The 17589-nt window shown below is 46.4% G+C and overlaps 1 protein-coding gene across 1 annotated transcript; it reads right to left on the bottom strand.

The window, feature by feature from the left end:
* Positions 1-2955: 2955 nt before the first annotated feature.
* LOC123745041 (uncharacterized) lies at positions 2956-6788 on the bottom strand. Its single transcript, XM_045725311.2, has 5 exons — positions 6716-6788; positions 4260-6002; positions 4091-4140; positions 3689-3822; positions 2956-3160 (listed from the first exon to the last, which is right to left on the bottom strand). Exons 2-5 carry the CDS (start codon positions 5992-5994, stop codon positions 3106-3108), a joined length of 1974 nt encoding a protein of 657 aa, XP_045581267.1. The 5' UTR covers positions 5995-6002; positions 6716-6788; the 3' UTR covers positions 2956-3105.
* Between the last annotated feature and the right edge of the window lie 10801 nt (positions 6789-17589).

The raw sequence follows: 17589 nt of genomic DNA, 5'->3' as shown, positions 1-17589 counted from the left end.
TCCTTATCCTGACCCCTACCAAGTGCTATATATAGTCGTCATGGCTTGGCGCTTTCCCCTGATAATTCCTTCCCCCCCCCCCTCTCTTCCTGCGCCTCACCTGTTAGTAACGGACTTTAGTTTCAACCAAGTTAGTTTAGTTTCGACGTGATTTTAGTTTCAATCACGTCGGGTTTGTGATATTTTAACACTTGTCAATGTTCGTTGGACTTGTGATGATAGATCAGCAGCGGCAGCAGTGGTGGTGGCAGTGGTGGTTGGTGGTGGTGGCAGTGGTGGTTGGTGGTGGTGGTAGCAGTGGTGGTGGTGGTGGTAGCAGTGGTGGTGGCAACAGCAGAGCGAGTGATGTTGGTTGTCGTCATTCCAGAATTTCTTTACGCAATTTTCCACGGATTAAATTTCGACAACCTGACTGTTTAAATTCCAAACTTTAGATTAATGTATGCCAAAAAAAAAAAAAAACCGTGCAAGATGCAAGAGATCAACAACTCGACCTGGCGACGTTGACGACGGGTAAAACTTTTCAGATAGCCTCACTTCTTGCAGACCCGGCGTCCCAAGTTGTTGGGTTCCATTCCTTCACTCCATGTTATTTTCCTTCCCGGTGTTCTGTAGTCATACTGGTTTAACCCGTTGTCCTGATAATGGTAGAGGAAAGCAGTGTTGCGGTTGGTAATCTACAGGAATGTCCTCAGATGGGCCCGGGAAGGCATGGAAGAGGTCTGGTGCTGTTGCTTGGCTTCTCTTAGTGAAGGGTTGAAACCAGGTTTTGTTATTGTTCCCCCGCTTCATGCAGGTCGGCGTTCAATCCCCGACCATCCAAGTGGTTGGGCACCATTCCTTCCCCCCTTCCAATCCCAAATCCTTATCCTGACCCCTTCCCAGTGCTAGTGTCGTAATGGCTTGGCACTTCCCCTGATAAGTCCCTTCCCTCCCCCCCCCTCCCCGTCCCATCCCAAATCCTTATCTTGACTCCTTCCAAGTGCAATAGTCCTAATAGCTTGGCAATTTGCACTGATACTTCTCTCCTTCTTGCAATGGCAGGCAGAAAATAATCTGGGTATTTATAAATGAGGCAGCGTCCACAGTTGTGTATTCACCTAGTTGTGTTTGCGGGGGTTGAGCTTTGCTCTTTCAGCCCGCCTCTCAACTGTCAATCAACTGTTTACTAGCTATTTCCCCCCCCCACACACACACACACCAGGAAGCAGGCCGTGACAGCTGACTAACTCCCAGGTACCTATTTACTGCTAGGTAACAGGGACATTCAAGGTGAAAGGAACTTTGCCCATTTATTTCTGCCTGGTGCGGGAATCGAACCCGCGCCACAGAATTACGAGTCCTGCACGCTATCCACCAGGCTACCAGGCCCCTTGTGTGTAATGACAATAATACTCAGAAGAGAAGGCGACCGAATAGCAGTCGTTAAGAGTCGATAACTGCAGTGTCAAGATTGAGGGCACTTAATTATCACTGACTATGGGGAAGTGAGGTTTAGCTCTATGCCCTACCTACGAGCCTTGTACCTGCGTTATTGCTCCACTAATCTAACGCTCAAAATCTGTGGCACCTGTCCTTAAGTTATGGATGGAGGGGACTTCCACAAACTTTAGATGGAATTTCACTTTACCACCCGTATTGGGTACGAGTGCTTCCTGACATTTCTTACTCATGTCTTTCCAGCTTCCACTTTTCTTGTCCTACTGTCTCAACTAAGAGGCCGTTTTTGTCCACAGTCTATTCACCTCGGCATCTTTTATCTTGATGTATCCTATTTCTTCCTCTCCTTTTGAGATAGCTCCTTCAGTCTATCCTCATACCTTATCCCCCCTTAGCTCTGGCACTATTCTAGTTACAAACCTCTGTACTTTTCCATTTTATACTCCACAAGGTATGGATTCCAGGTTGATGCTGCGTATTCCGGTATTGGTCTAACAAATGGTGTGTAAATTGCATTGAAAGCGACCAGATTTGGGTTTCTAAAAGACTTTCTAATGTTCACCAGCGTCCCACATGCCGCTGATGTCACGCTGCCTGTGTGCGCCTCTAATGTTAATGTTGGAATTATGACCAGTCCCAAATTTCAGATTCCTGTAGTTTGTTTCCATCTATGGTCTAGACACCTGATCATCTTCCCTTGCCGATCTGCAGTACCATACACTCATTAGGACTGAACTCTTGGATACCACGTGTTAGCCAACTGCTGTTTGGATTCGGAAGACAGAGGGATTTTTAATGGCCATCAGAATTCGGGGCAATGGGAGCTTTTGGCGGCTTCAGAAAACAGGATTAATGTATTTGTAAGTAGATACAAGAGTGCAGGCTTGTAAACATTCAGCGCCAGAGTAACCAGAGAGCTGGGGTGCTGGCGGCCGAGTGGTGTTAGAGGGACGCGGGTTCCCTAGGCCTTACGGGTTCGCTCCCACAGTAAGGCCTCTATTTATCCATAGATTAATCCCCCCCCCCCCCCCAATTGTGCGTACAGCTTTTAGATGTTAAGGAATCTGTATCCAAACAGTCACTACCGTTATTGAAAAGTCTGGTAATATGAATCAATCTGCAACAGAGGCATTTGCGCTCAACTAGAGACTATCGCGGGCGAATGCAGTCTGCACTAGAAAACCTCATGGCGCCAGTTTCGATGATAGGAGAAGAAGCTGGCGGGAGCAACCACTGTCCAGCGGTCAAATTGGTCAGCAACACGAGTGACTTTAGAAAGTTTCAGAAGTAGTGAAGTTGAGAGATTGACAATAAAGTAGCATCGAGGGTTCAAGCCCATGGCAGGTGTTAAGGGTCTGGGGGCGTACCTGTGCTAAGGGAGACATTAGCTGGCCAGAATTGATCTCAAATGTTTAAGAACAAATTGCGAGAATTTATGGCTGTAAATTTAATACTACAATGTATGTATTTGATCAGAGCCCAACACAAGTACGCCGTGGGGTAAAAAGACAAATCTTAAAAAGTTAATTTATTAATAAACTAAAATGGTGAACAATAAAATTTGAAAATTTTCATAGGAATATTCTAGGTATTGGAGCCGTTAATGCGTAGATTGAAGCCTAGTGCAGAGGCGGCGAGGAGGGTCCGTGGCGGTGCTGGCAGAGGCTACACCTGCCCCAGGACAGCAAGCTCTTCACGCTCCACCACCAGTTCCTGCAAGCTGGGGAACACACAAAGTCAAATTCAAAGCAACTTTTGCCAATTAAAAATAAAAACCAGTTTAATTTAGAACTTCATAAATTTGTTAATTTTAGCCTAACTTAACGTTTTGGTATTTTTAAATTTACTAGATTAGAAATATTAGGAGTCTTGTGGTTGACGCAAAAATTAAAGATCTTTAGAGTTTTGTATTTTTTTTTTGAGCCGGAGAACGTCCATAGCCGCTCCTTTGTTGCAGGAGCAGCCTGCGAACCTCAGTCTTAAACCCTTTGTTGATACAGTTTCTATCTTTTACACTATAGGATTCGACCCCCCCCCCTCTAATATCTAGACCGACCAAGATAAAGGGCACTATTCCAACCTCTCAAGTTCCTTTAAGGTCGTCCCGTATTAAGCCAGGAAATATAGCAGTCATTTTAGAACTTTGATGATCACAAGCTATGCATCAATAAACGCCCAATTTAAATTCTACCCACTTAATTAAAAACTTGTTCCTTTTTATTGTAGTGAAGCCTTTACACAAACATACCTGGCATCAGGTTCACAGGTCTCTTTTGTACAAGACTTTCCCACCATCTTTGATCTGGAAGGTTTCCTCTGCATTGGAAGGGCGTTCTTCGCCGCACCCAAAGTGTTCTTTCCAGTTGCCTTGTCTTTAACAGACTGAAAGTAGAGTAGTTTAGCAGCAACTAAACTTTTAGAAAGTATACAAAAGAAAAAAATAGGGATAGCAAAGTTTCAAGCCGTAACTACACCCCGAATAGAGAAGTTACGTATAAAGGATACATATATACACACACAATGTGCAAAGAAAGCTACACTAGTTGTGGGGTGTAATGGACCAACACCATTACTGATCTACCGCACATTTTAGATGTCATTTTTATAAAATATTTATGGTACAATGAAAGTACTGTAAAGGAAAACCAACCATGCGGGAAATACTTAGGGGTGTCTCTGGTAGTCCAGCAGGTGCAGATTCTGTAATGAAGTTAGACATTTAAAAATAAAGATAAAAGCAAAGTTTTGGAAGTAAGCAACATTAGGTTATATTTCAGTCTACGTTGTTCCCTCCCCCATAGTGTGTAGAGTGGACTCGCCTGATTTGACGCGAGGTACCTCGTGCTGGTCGCCACCGGTCTCTCTCCAGTTAGTCTTTCCTAGTACGACGATGACTCTTACGAGACCCGTGTCGTATACTTCTTTTAAGTACACTGCAGACACTTCCATTACTTGTGCGCCTAGAGTTTCAAATTCTTCAAGTATACTGTCAGGTTGAAAGCCCTTTACCATTTCCCATATTTTCGGTATAGCTTCTTTAATATTTTGACTACGGAGAGGATCTGGGCCATCTGTAGGCATGTTCTCTCCGTCTTCTTTCTCCAGAAGGACAAAGATCGGTAGCACCATATTAGGACGCAACAACGGCTGCGAGACGCCACAGTTACAGGGAACCGTCTGAATTTCTGGTACAGTTTCCTCGATCTTTGAATCTCCATCTTTTAGTTCAGTAAAAGAACTTGGTATAGTATCCGCGATTTCAACATTTGAATCTTTTAAATTTGTAGAATTTTTTGTTAGTCTTTCTTGAAGTCTGCGTAGGTGGAGTGTAAACGCCTCGAAAAGTCTGTAGGCAGCTTCTGTAAATGCTGTGCCCATTACCTTAACAGCAATTCGAAGGTCAATGGGTTTATTCGACTTTAACATGTCAATACTTTCTTCAAGGAAGATTGGATCAAACCTTTCTACGTTAACGGGATTCCCGCTCTCCATTTCTGCATGTTTAAGCACCAGCATTATTTCCTTCAGGTCTTGTAATGGTTGTAATAGAGTTCTAGTTAAGGTCTTCAAGTGGTCGCAAGTAGCCATCAACAAGGACGCCGTAGCGTAGTCGAGGTAAGCGATCACAGCCTCAGAATCGTGACTTAGAGCTTCAACAACCAATTGTAGTCCCCTATTTAGTCTTGCACTTAGCGAGATTAAGTGGTCTCTTCGGGAACGCAAGTCATTGTAGTCAAGATTTAAGATAATTGTGTGCATTTTATCTATTTCTTGCGTGATTGTACTACAAGCACCTGTGGGTTTTATTGAAGAGTATCTTTTCATTAAAGCATTCATCAGTTTTGTCGTAAGATCTGAGATCTTGTCTAGTTTCATACGTGCCAGGTAATTAGGAGAGAAGAAATCATCCATAGCAGAGTCAAGTTCATCTAGAGCCAACTTAAAGTGTTCTAGACTTCCAAAGATCTGAAACTTGTATATTGGATTATAGTCTACATCCATATCTAGATACAACCTCTTACCCTTCCGGTTTATGGCTTTCACGAGGGCTCTGGCGGCGAGCAGTGTCGCCCTAAAGTTCTGAAATGTTGGCTGTTCTATCAGAGTTCCAACCTCTTTTACCACCCGTTTTAATTGTGGCCATCTCGCCTCGGTATCGGCCACCCAGTTTGGATTTAATAGAGAGTAATATTCTTTACCGGCGGTTAAAAACTTTTGAAACACTTTCTCTACCATTAAGTATTCTTTCTCTAACCATTCTGGAATTTCAGGAGGATTAGGCATTACCGAGACGTTAAGAGACATTTGCAGTGTAGTTTCAATGTGCTCAAAGAGAAGGTCTTTAAGGAAGAGACCAGTAGCCGTCCCATACACTTCAGTTTTAACCATTCCAGACGGAGCCGTTTTTTTAATAGTAAAGTTCACCGACTTTGGAACATTGCCTTCAGCCAAATGTAGCTTTTGAAGGTCATCGAGTCGATATGTCGTAGCGTTAACCCGGCCAGGAGGAAAGGCCAAGGCTACATAGAAGAGGGCAATTTGTATACCTTTCATCTTTATACCTGCAGGTATAGACAAAGTTAAATTAGAGGGGGCAGTTCTAGTGGGCAGGGGAGGGGTGAATCCCTAGCAAGCCTCAAGAAGGTCTTAAGGTGCGAAGCCTAGTAAAACTAGCAAGAGATATTCAGTTCCCGCCGTTGTAACTGGAGGGTCTGGTAGCAAGCCCGTTGTATGCAAGTAAAAACCCATCAATTCAAATTTTTAAGTAGAAGTATTAATACACTAAAGTTTTTCCAGGTGTACACGAAATTTTGTGTTCGAATGCGGGTGAAGTTTACTAGTAGTCAGCCTCGTCCAGCAAAGGACTATGCGTGATCAGTCCTAGGTTAGTTGAAGGTGGTCCTAATAACATCTCAGAATTTTTTCCCATACTGCAAACTACACATTAGAAAAAGAAAACCCGTCTATACCCGGATCTTATAAATTTATACCCCGGGGTTTTTTTTTTTTTTTTTTTTTTTTTAAATTGTTTAGAAATAAAGTTTCAGCCTAGACATTAATTCACATCAACTTAAGGTTTATACCATTATGATAACCACTGGGTAAAGACATACCGTAACTATTACCTCCCTTTACATCTAATTCAAGTTAAAGTTAAGTAGCATCAGAACAGCAGCAAAATCCCTTTTTATTATCACTATGATAAAGTACTCGACAAACAGTTATTCAAAACCAAATTAACTAACACAAGTACCACCAAGACGCTAACGATTACCGTAAGACTGGAGAAGATGCAGGAGGTAACTGTGCCTGTTGCTAGCTCCACACCTGTCTCTACACCTCCCCCACCCTCTACCATTGCCTTAATCCCCCTCCCCACGCCCCCCACCCCCGTCACCCCTCACTACTCTATCTGCTCTCTCGAATACCGCTCCGACCTCACTCGAACACGTCTCGGAACCCCGAACATTATTTTCTTTCAGCCTGTCCTCATAAACACATTCCATTCTCATAAACACAGCCTAGCCATATAACCAGAGGCCAAACAGGTGACAATCCAGGCACTAAACCCCACGTTTATGGCTGATAAATACTTTATGCACGACTCACAACTGACGACGTTCGAACATTTCTTGATCAGTGCTTCGCTGACGTCCTGTGCTCTAATCGAACCTCTGTAAATGCTTCATTCATCCCGTAATGCTATTACAGTCTGTCATCATCAACAAAGTCCATAAGCTCGTTAATCCAGCCGCCAAACCACCCCCCCCCTGTTTATTAAATGACAAACGATTTACACACGAGTCACAAGTGATGGCGTTCAAACATTTCTCGACAGTGCTTCGCCGACGTCCTCTGTTCGAATCCCAACAGAAGGCTTCACCCACGAAGTATATATAAAAGTTATCGCCGATAGAACCAAAATGCCTAACCTAACCATATATTGAACTTTAATATATAATAATATTAATTTATATATGAGAATAAACTTATTTTTAATTTTATGGTAAAATTGATAAATGCTTCTAGGTGATGATTGGGGGGGGGGGGTTTAGGGACGGGACAGCCGCAGCTTTAACGAGCCTGGACCGACGACTGGTTGTGCTATTACGCATCCATTGTGCAAGGTCGTTATACAGTGATACCTGGTTGATACCTGGTTGATGGGGTTCTGGGAGTTCTTCTACTCCCCAAGCCCGGCCCGAGGCCAGGCTTGACTTGTGAGAGTTTGGTCTCGGCCCGAGGCCAGGCTTGACTTGTGAGAGTTTGGTCTCGGCCCGAGGCCAGGCTTGACTTGTGAGAGTTTGGTCTCGGCCCGAGGCCAGGCTTGACTTGTGAGAGTTTGGTCCACCAGGCTGTTGCTTGGCCTGGCACTACCCGTCCGTCATACAAGGTACGCCTCCAACGCCAACTTGAAGTATCTCATCTGTTTCTAATTACGCAGTTGAAACTTGAAATATCAGCTGATTTCCTCTGGCATTGATTTATATATCAAGTGAATCGAAAATTGTTGAATTATTTGCAGAATTTACGGCCGGGAAGAGTTCAGATAAGACCGGCGACGAGTAAGTTGGCCAGTAGAGTGTTGGGTTATAATATTTGTTGTTGGCCTTTATGGGGATGTAGATTACTGGGATGAAATATTGGCATCTGGGAGGAATTCCAATATTGGAGATGGATGCTGGAGATGCTTATCAACACACCGTGATATGTGAACATTAAATACTCGTGCAAGCACGCATACACTCACACTACACAGACACACACACACACACACATATAAAGGTAGATAAAGACTCTATTTAACACAAGGGGAACACGCACTAGGGGACACAGGTGGAAACTGAGTGCCCAAATGAGCCACAGAGATATTAGAAAGAACTTTTTTTAGTGTCAGAGTGGTTGACAAATGGAATGCATTAGGAAGTGATGTGGTGGAGGCTGACTCCATACACAGTTTCAAGTGTAGATATGATAGAGCCCAATAGGCTCAGGAATCTGTACACCTGTTGATTGACGGTTGAGAGGCGGGACCAAAGAGCCAGAGCTCAACCCCCGCAAACACAACTAGGTGAGTACACACACACACACACACACACACACACACACACACACACACACACACACACACTAAGTATGTGGCAACATGGGGGTTTTCTTTTAAGTGTCCCCTGAAATCTTCGTTTTTCTCTATTTCTCTGATGCTTTGACACCTAGAGTTCAACGGACCTCACCTGAGTGTGTCTCTGGCAGTTCACCGTGTACGGCCAACCATGTTACCTGACATGGAGAATGTGTGAACAAACAGCACGGGCGCTCGATTTGCCGCTCCGTCAAAAAATGCAACTGATTTCCCTAACCACAACAGTATACGAACAGAAGCAACTTATTCTTTCAAGGCCGAGGCATAGAAAACGATCATTTCGGGACTTAATTTTTTCTTAATGTCGTATTTTAACGAATTGGTTGATTCCCTAAAGGTGACGAGTGGCTGCCACTATCCCTTCACTATCCCTGCCACCATCCCTTCACTATCCCTGCCACCATCCCTTCACTATCCCTGCCACCATCCCTTCACTATCTCTGCCACCATCCCTGTAAGAGGTGCGTGGGAGCTGCTGATATTTTTCGAACGTCCATTTTTTTTAGGGAAAGTAATGCGGACGAGGCGGAGAGGAGAGAGAGAGAGAGAGAGAGAGAGAGAGAGAGAGAGAGAGAGAGAGAGAGAGACAGAGAGAGAGAGAGAGAGAGAGAGAGAGAGACAGAGAGAGAGACAGAGAGAGAGAGAGAGAGAGAGACAGAGAGAGAGAGAGAGAGAGAGAGAGAGACAGAGAGAGAGACAGAGACAGAGAGAGAGAGAGAGAGAGAGAGAGAGAGAGAGAGCAGGAAAGACTATAATACAAATGTTTCAGGCGGAAGATGCCTTTCTTACACTGTCAATACATAGCCGGTATCAATACCAAAAGAGTTTGGAAGAGAAATAACCTCTCTCTCTCTCTCTTTTCCTTCCTTACCCCCTCCCCCCTTTCCCGCCCCCTCCCAGATCCCTCGTCGCCCCCCCCTTCCCCCGGACCCCCGCCCCCCCTCACATGTTCCTCTGCGCTCGTTGCCAGATTGTCTGGGGGGATAATCCTAAACTCTTCATTTTGTATCGTTCACTCTCCGGGAGACAACGTCGTTCCCCTTCCGACACGACTGGAACGTTCGGCAGTAAATGTTGCAAATGGGTAAACGATTACACGGACTCTATGTGGGGTCGTTTGCCGGAGGGGAATGGTTTCCTCCCGGACCTTTAGCAAGTATTAGAGTCGTGTACGTATCCCATGTGTGATGCCATCATTGTCCTCAGCCAAGAGTTGTGTGGTAACTAAGTCTCCCTTCTCCTACATCCTTCCCCCCCCCTTCCTCTTTCCCTTCCATCTATACACCTTCCTTCCCACCTCTCTCCCTCATTCCAGTTGCCTCCTCTCATCCCTTTTGAGAAGGAAGAGACTGGTCGCAGGTTATCACTTGCTAATTAATTGAATTTTTAATTTTGCCTCGAGGGATGAGTTTATTGGGCAGGGGCACTCGTCCTGTGAGTGGACACACCGGTATAGTGACAGTATTGGGCGGCGTCACTCATCCTGTGAGTGGACACACCGCCATAGTGACAGTATTGGGCAGGGGCACTCGTCCTGTGAGTGGACATACCGCCATAGTGACAGTATTGGGCAGGGGCACTCGTCCTGTGAGTGGACACACCGGTATAGTGACAGTATTGGGCGGCGTCACTCATCCTGTGAGTGGATACACCGCCATAGTGACAGTATTGGGCAGGGGCACTCGTCCTGTGAGTGGACACACCGGTATAGTGACAGTATTGGGCAGCGTCACTCATCCTGTGAGTGGACACACCGCCATAGTGACAGTATTGGGCAGGGGCACTCGTCCTGTGAGTGGACACACCGCCATAGTGACAGTATTGGGCAGGGCCACTCGTCCTGTGAGTGGACACACCGCCATAGTGACAGTATTGGGCAGGGCCACTCGTCCTGTGAGTGGACACACCGCCATAGTGACAGTATTGGGCAGGGCCACTCGTCCTGTGAGTGGACACACCGCCATAGTGACAGTATTGGGCAGGGCCACTCGTCCTGTGAGTGGACACACCGCCATAGTGACAGTATTGGGCAGGGCCACTCGTCCTGTGAGTGGACACACCGCTATAGTGACAGTATTGGGCAGGGGCACTCATCCTGTGAGTGGACACACCGCCATAGTGACAGTATTGGGCAGCGCCACTCATCCTGTGAGTGGACACACCGCCATGGTGACAGTATTGGGCAGGGCCACTCGTCCTGTGAGTGGACACACCGCTATAGTGACAGTATTGGGCAGGGGCACTCATCCTGTGAGTGGACACACCGCCATAGTGACAGTATTGGGCAGCGCCACTCATCCTGTGAGTGGACACACCGCCATAGTGACAGTATTGGGCAGGGGCACTCATCCTGTGAGTGGACACACCGTCATAGTGACAGTATTGGGCAGCGCCACACATCCTGTGAGTGAACATACCGCCATAGCAACATGTACGACACTCCCCAACAGGAAGAAAATCCGCTGGATTGTTCATCCTGTCACTTGTACCCAGACACAGCTGGGACTTGCTTAACTGTCTCAAGTGAACAGCTTCTCAAACAAGAAGATTAACATTTGTCAACCCTTAAAATCTTACGTTATCTTGCGGGTGCAAAATGGGGGAATCTTGTAAGAACAATATCTATATTTGACAAATAGTATTTTCCTAACTCAAACAATGTGGGGTTTATTATTCTACACATATTTCTAATGACCCTTAGATGTCCACAAACTCTCAGGTAGTGGTCAAGGCGGTGTCCGACACTCTCATAACAGACTCTGCAACTTCGCTGCTCAACTGTTGTTTCCATTCGGAATCTCCATGGATATTTGTATCTAAGACGGATTCTTGCTATTACTGATTCTCTCCCGCGGCCACCTCCTCTTCGGCCATAATGATTGGGATTGCCAGCTGCAACCATGTTGTACCATCGTACAGATTCACTGATTTGTGCTTCTATCCTCCTTTCCTCAGCAACCTTGTCACAGTGATGTTGCTTTGTAGAGGAGTCTTGGGTATGAAGTATTCAATATGGTGTCCTTCAGCGCCTTCAGCAGCCAGCACATCTGCTCATTCATTTCCACAGATCCCAACATGGGAGGGGATCCATAAAAATTGGACGACTCTTCCTTGATTGGTTAGTACTCTCACGGCTCTCTTGATGTCAGCGACTATCGCAAGATTTTCTGCCCGATTTTTACTAAGGCTTTGTAGCACTGCTTTTGAATCAGTTCAGATCACTGCACCGTTAATGTTTCGTTCAAGGAATCTTAACGCCATAACAATGGCTGTTAGCTCTGCTTGCGTTGAAGAGGCATAGTTCTCAGTACGTGCTTTTTCTGCATTTCCGCGCTGAAAGGCATTATTCCTAATTACAGTGCATGCTGCACCAGCCCTGGCACTGACAGGATTAGATGACCCATCTTGAGGTTATCTTGAGATGATATCGGGGCTTTTTAGTGTCCCCGCGGCCCAGTCCTCGACCAGGCCTCCACCAACAGTCACTCAGCAGATGAGTGACTGTCCAGTAGACGTCGTCCTCGAAGTACCTCGTGGTCCCTGTGACAACCCGTCCTCTTAAAGTAACGTGACTTTTCGCTCGCATGCGCGCTATGGCCAAAAATGGACGTAATTTGAAATGAAATCGGCTCACGAAAAGGATGTATTGCCCCGTTTTCTGTTTGAATCCTCTGGCTTACTCGGTTAGGTTAGGAGAGGAAACTTTCAATTAACTGTTTTCTCGACGTTTTGAAACCTTAGGAGAACTTCCTTCCCTCCAAACCTACCAGAGGACCCTTAACTTACTGTTTTGTAAAAAAAAAAAAATCTCAAATTTATTTTTAATTATTTTTCATTTTCAAATTACGTCCATTTTCGGACATACGGGCAAACAGCCAAATTCAGACGTAATTTCAAACCACTTGGACCTTCAGTATTTTCAAATCCACTTAGCCTTGCCTTTCACTGTATTGCTTTTCAATGTTTATGCTTCGTGTGTTCTGGCTTCCTGATTACTCTTTACTCTTTTATACAACCTTGAGGTTACCTTGAGGTGCTTCCGGGGCTTCGCGTCCCCGCGGCCCGGTCGTCGACCAGGCCTCCTGGTTGCTGGACTGATCAACCAGGCTGTTGGACGCGGCTGCTCGCAGCCTGACGTATGAGTCACAGCCTGGTTGATCAGGTACAAGTATATAGATTTCACTTTATTTTTTTCACAGCCTCCGGAGTGTACTCACCTAGTTGTGCTTGCGGGGGTTGAGCTCTGGCTCTTTAGACCCGCCTCTCAACTGTAAATCAATCAACTCATTTCCTCCCCCCCCCACTCCACACACACACACACATACCTCCAGGAAGTAGCCCGTAGCAGCTGTCTAACTCCCAGGTACCTATTTACTGCTAGGTGAACAGGTGTATCAGGGTGAAAGAAACTCTGCCCATTTTTTCCCGCCATCGCCGGGGATCGATCCCCAGACCCTAGGATTATGAATCCCGAGCACTGTATACTCAGCCGTCAAGCCCCATACCTTGGGTGTGTGTGTGTAATTACCTAAGTGTAGTTACAGGATGAGAACTATAGTAAAGGAACACTTTCCTTTACTGTAGTTCCCACGAGTTCCCAGCACTCGTGGGAACGAGTTCCCACGAGTGCTGGAAACTCGTGGTATCCCGTCTTCCCAGCACTCTTTGTCATATAACGCTTTGAAACTACTGACGGTCTTGGCCTCCACCACCTTCTCACCTAACTTGTTCCAATCGTCTACCACTCTGTTTGCGAAAGTGAATTTTCTTATATTACTCCGGCAGCTTTGTTTAGTTTAAATCTACGCCCTCTTGTTCTTGAAGTTCCAGGTCTCGGAAATTCTTCCCTATCAGTTTTATCGATTCTTGTTACTATTTTGTAGGTAGTGATCATATCGCCTTTTTTTCTTCTATCTTCTAGGTTTTGGCATATTTAATGCCTCTAACTTCTCCTCGTAGCTCTTGTCCATGTCTTGATCAGTCTTCAACGGAGATTATTACATTAACAATTACATCTATCCTGCCACACCTTATAGTAAATTTTGGGGTATTTGATTATTTTTTATTTTTCTATTAGGTTTGATTTTTGTTACAAGTGTGTAGATGAGAAGAGAGTTACTGGGCGTGGGTGGCGAGGGAGGGAAGGGCCTGGGGCCAGATTCATGAAGCAGTTACGTTTGCATTTACGAACCTGTACATCTTTTCTCAATCTTTGGCGGCTTTGTTTACAATTATTAAACAGTTAATGAGCTCCGAAGCACCAGGAGGCTGTGTATAACAATAACAACAATTGATTAGGAAGTTTTCATGCTTGTAAACTGTTTAATAAATATAACCAAAGCCGTCAAAGATTGCGGAAAGATGTACAAGTTCGTAAGTACTTGTGTAACTGCTTCGTGAATCTGGCCCCTGGACCTCCTTGCCGCAGACCTTGGCCACCATGTATGCCTGGGTTCGCTCCTTGCTGTGTCGGCGCTGGCTCTTGGTTTTCCCAAGAGCCAGCCTCACGAGCTGGCGCTGGTGAACATGATGGCCACTGTGGCCAGAACACTGTCTATGCCAGAGACAGTGACAGAGATTCCTCGGGGTGAGACTCGATCTTCAGATCCAGGAACACGAGGCGGTCGATCTATCAACTGTACCACGGTGTCCAACTTGCGTCAAAACTGTACTCTGTGTGTGTGTGTGTGAGAGAGAGAGAGAGAGGGAGAAGAGAAGGCCAGGGAGGGCGTGGCTCCCATGACAGCCCTTGGCTCACTGCGACAGTTAATCGAGACCCCAGATATCGGTAGCCGATACCACTTGTATGTGGTGGGCTCAGAAGGGAGAGAGAGGCCCAGCGAGGGACGGAAGCAAATGTCAGACACTCACCGTGAGAGACCCACGCAGCCACTAGAATAAAATTATAGATTTTACATGTGATCGTCAATGACTGGAATGTGAGTTGCAGCCCTAAATATCCACACCACACAGAGAGACAGACACACAGACACGTAGAGACAGACACACAGACACGTAGAGACAGACACACAGACACGTAGAGACAGACACACAGACAGTGTGTGAACGAGTGAGCTAAGAAATTTTTTTTCGGGGGGAAGCTGGGAAGTTCCATGGAGCGGTCGATGCAAGCAATACCCCGCTGACATATCTATTACCCAATAATGTTCACTCATCAGTTGACAAATGTTATGCACGGGGGGGTGGGGGGGGGGAGGGGGGCGGTATATTCCACCAGGAGAGACGGCCTTAAAGCGCGATTGGAAAGGCGCCAAAACTCGCCGTCAGCACCAGGACCATCGCCCCAAGAGTCCACCGTCATGTTGACACAACACATCCCACCACGATGAGCCCGCGCACCAATTTCTGCAGGATAAAATACTTCGTCAGATACTCATATTCTCTCTCTCTCTCTCTCTCTCTCTCTCTCTCTCTCTCTCTCTCTCTCTCTCTCTCTCTCTCTCTCTCTCTCTCTCTCTCTCTCTCTCTCTCTCTCTCTCTCCGCCTGCACCACCACCCATTACCCAAATTAGACCAGAGAACTGTTGCCGGGAAGCAGCAGCAGCGTTTGCGTCACTGCGGTGAGCCGGACCAGCCGCTCCTGGAAGCGCGGGTCGTGAGGGACCCACCTGCAGCACTGCTGTAGTTCCCAGGTGACCCCTGGGGGCCAGGAGGTGACCCCTGGGGGCCAGGAGGTGACCCCTGGGGGCCAGGAAGTGACCCCTGGGGCCAGGAGGTGACCCCTGGGGGCCAGAAGGTGACCCCTGGGGGCCAGGAGGTGACCCCTGGGGGCCAGGTGACCCCTGGGGCCAGGAGGTGACCCCTGGGGGCCAGAAGGTGACCCCTGGGGGCCAGGAGGTGACCCCTGTGGGCCAGGAGGTGACCCCTGTGGGCCAGGAGGTGACCCCTGGGGGCCAAGAGGTGACCCCTGGGGGCAGGAGGTGACCCCTGGGGGCCAGGAGGTGACCCCTGGGGGCCAGGAGGTGACCCCTGGGGTCAGGAGGTTTCAAACATTAACCAAACCTTTGCGTCTCTCAAGAACTATGACAACTTTGTTTACATTCTGTGTCACAGTCTCTGAGAGGATGAGAGACACAGCGGAGGGAGTAGGAGCAGCGGAAAATAGAGGGAGGGAGGGGGGGGGGGTGTGAGAGGTCGAGAGGGAGCATATTAGGAGAGAGTGTGGAGAGGGGAGATGGATTTGGGACAGAAGGTTAGAGAGAGGGAGATGTGAAGGGGGGAGGGATGAGATAAAGAAACAGAGATAAGACAGGGGGAGATTGGGAGAGAGAGAGGGGTGGGGGGTGTGTGGAGAAGGGTGAGAGAGACCCGGGCGCAGCAGGATAACCCCCCCCCCTTTAGTTAATTCTTAAAATTCTTCATCCAGTAATTAATAATCCAGTAATCCAATAATCCAAGACAATTAATTAACAATTGCCTGGTCACCTCTCAAGTCTGAGGTTGAGCGGTGACCAGACAAAAAGTGAACTAATTCGTGTCTGCGACTAAGGTCATAAATTCATTATCAAAAGTTATTCCAACATTACGTGGGACAGACAGAGGTGTCCTGAACTATTATAGGTTAAGTAATAATGGTAATTACGAAGCAATAAGATGCTTATCTTAACATACTAAGAAGGTGAGGTAAGGTCGGTGTTTTCTATGAAGCTTTTCACGGTAAACTAGTATGTTTAGTATGTCACATATGCACGTATTAAATAAGTCAATATTGACTATACGAAAGTGCGAGAACTGGTTGCCTGAACTCCTCTCGACGTGTCTATGAACGGACGTAAAGAACTGGGAGAAACTCGCACCAGGACACAATAAAACTCACTTATCCGCCGAAGAAGCGACCTATAACAAAAGCAGCCTATTACAGCGCCCTGAAAAAAAAAAATATATATATAAAAACAGAGACGCCGGCGGCTGCCAGATTCTGGAACTCTCGTGCTTCTTTCATTTTGCTTCTCCCAATATGAAGGTTAATGGAAGCTGTCAGCTCACACCTCATTGAACTTGTTTAGGACGGTAATGTCAGCCGGGCTTTTATTATTTAATTTTTTTTCCTTCTCTAGAGGAATAATGACATAATCTCAATGGTGGGAGACGAGAGGAGGAAGTAAAGTCTCCGAGGTAATGGCATTTTAAAAGCTTTTTCGTCTTTTCATGACGCATTTCCAAAAGCGCGGGCGAGCCTCGGGGAAGGGCGTTAATTTGGAAGGAATAAAAGTCACACAACATGTCTATGCTACGGAGTAATAAGAGTCACGCCAGCCACGGCCACACATCTATTGGTGGCGCCACCATTGTTTTGGGCTGTGGGAAAACCCTGTGTTAGAATAATAATTTTTTGGCCCTTCTGATTGATGGAGGACTTTCCCTGTGGAGGCGGAAACAAATGGGCAGAGTATCTGATGATCCTGTTCACCTAGCTGTATGTAGGTACCTCCAATCTGTCCTCTTAAAAATAACGTCGCTTTTGGCCGTTTGCCCGTTTGCCAAAAGCGACGTTCTTTTTAAGAGGACAGGTTGAACAGCCATAAGGCTGTAGGAAGATGATAGTGGTGGGAGACAAGCATGTGTGTGTCCCGGCTCAGGCTTGAAGGCAATTTATAGAGATTTGGGAATTTAAAAGGAGATTTGCCTCAGCCCTTGTGCTATATTAAAGAAAATGGAGGGTATTAGTGTTTATATATGAAGATTAGTCCTTAATGTGGTATATGAACGCCGGTCAATAATGGGTCCTACGAAGCAGGAAATTGTTTGATGCTCCTACAGGGACCTGACAGAGGCGAGTGGATATACGCTAAATTTCCGGTAATACTGTACAGGACCAACAAGGTGATTATTGCTCACATAAAAGGCCTGGATAATTAGCGAATGACGTAAACACTATCACACCTGGGCACTGCCGGCGTCCCCGGCCCTAACGAGTGCCACAGTGGCATCGAGGGAACGAGGTAGAGGATCGCATCTACAGTGCCCTCGCATAAGGTCGCAAA

Source organism: Procambarus clarkii, chromosome 57 (genome assembly GCF_040958095.1).
Source record: "Procambarus clarkii isolate CNS0578487 chromosome 57, FALCON_Pclarkii_2.0, whole genome shotgun sequence".
NCBI classification, from domain to species: Eukaryota; Metazoa; Arthropoda; class Malacostraca; order Decapoda; family Cambaridae; genus Procambarus; species Procambarus clarkii.
This window is presented reverse-complemented; position numbering and strand designations above follow the sequence as displayed.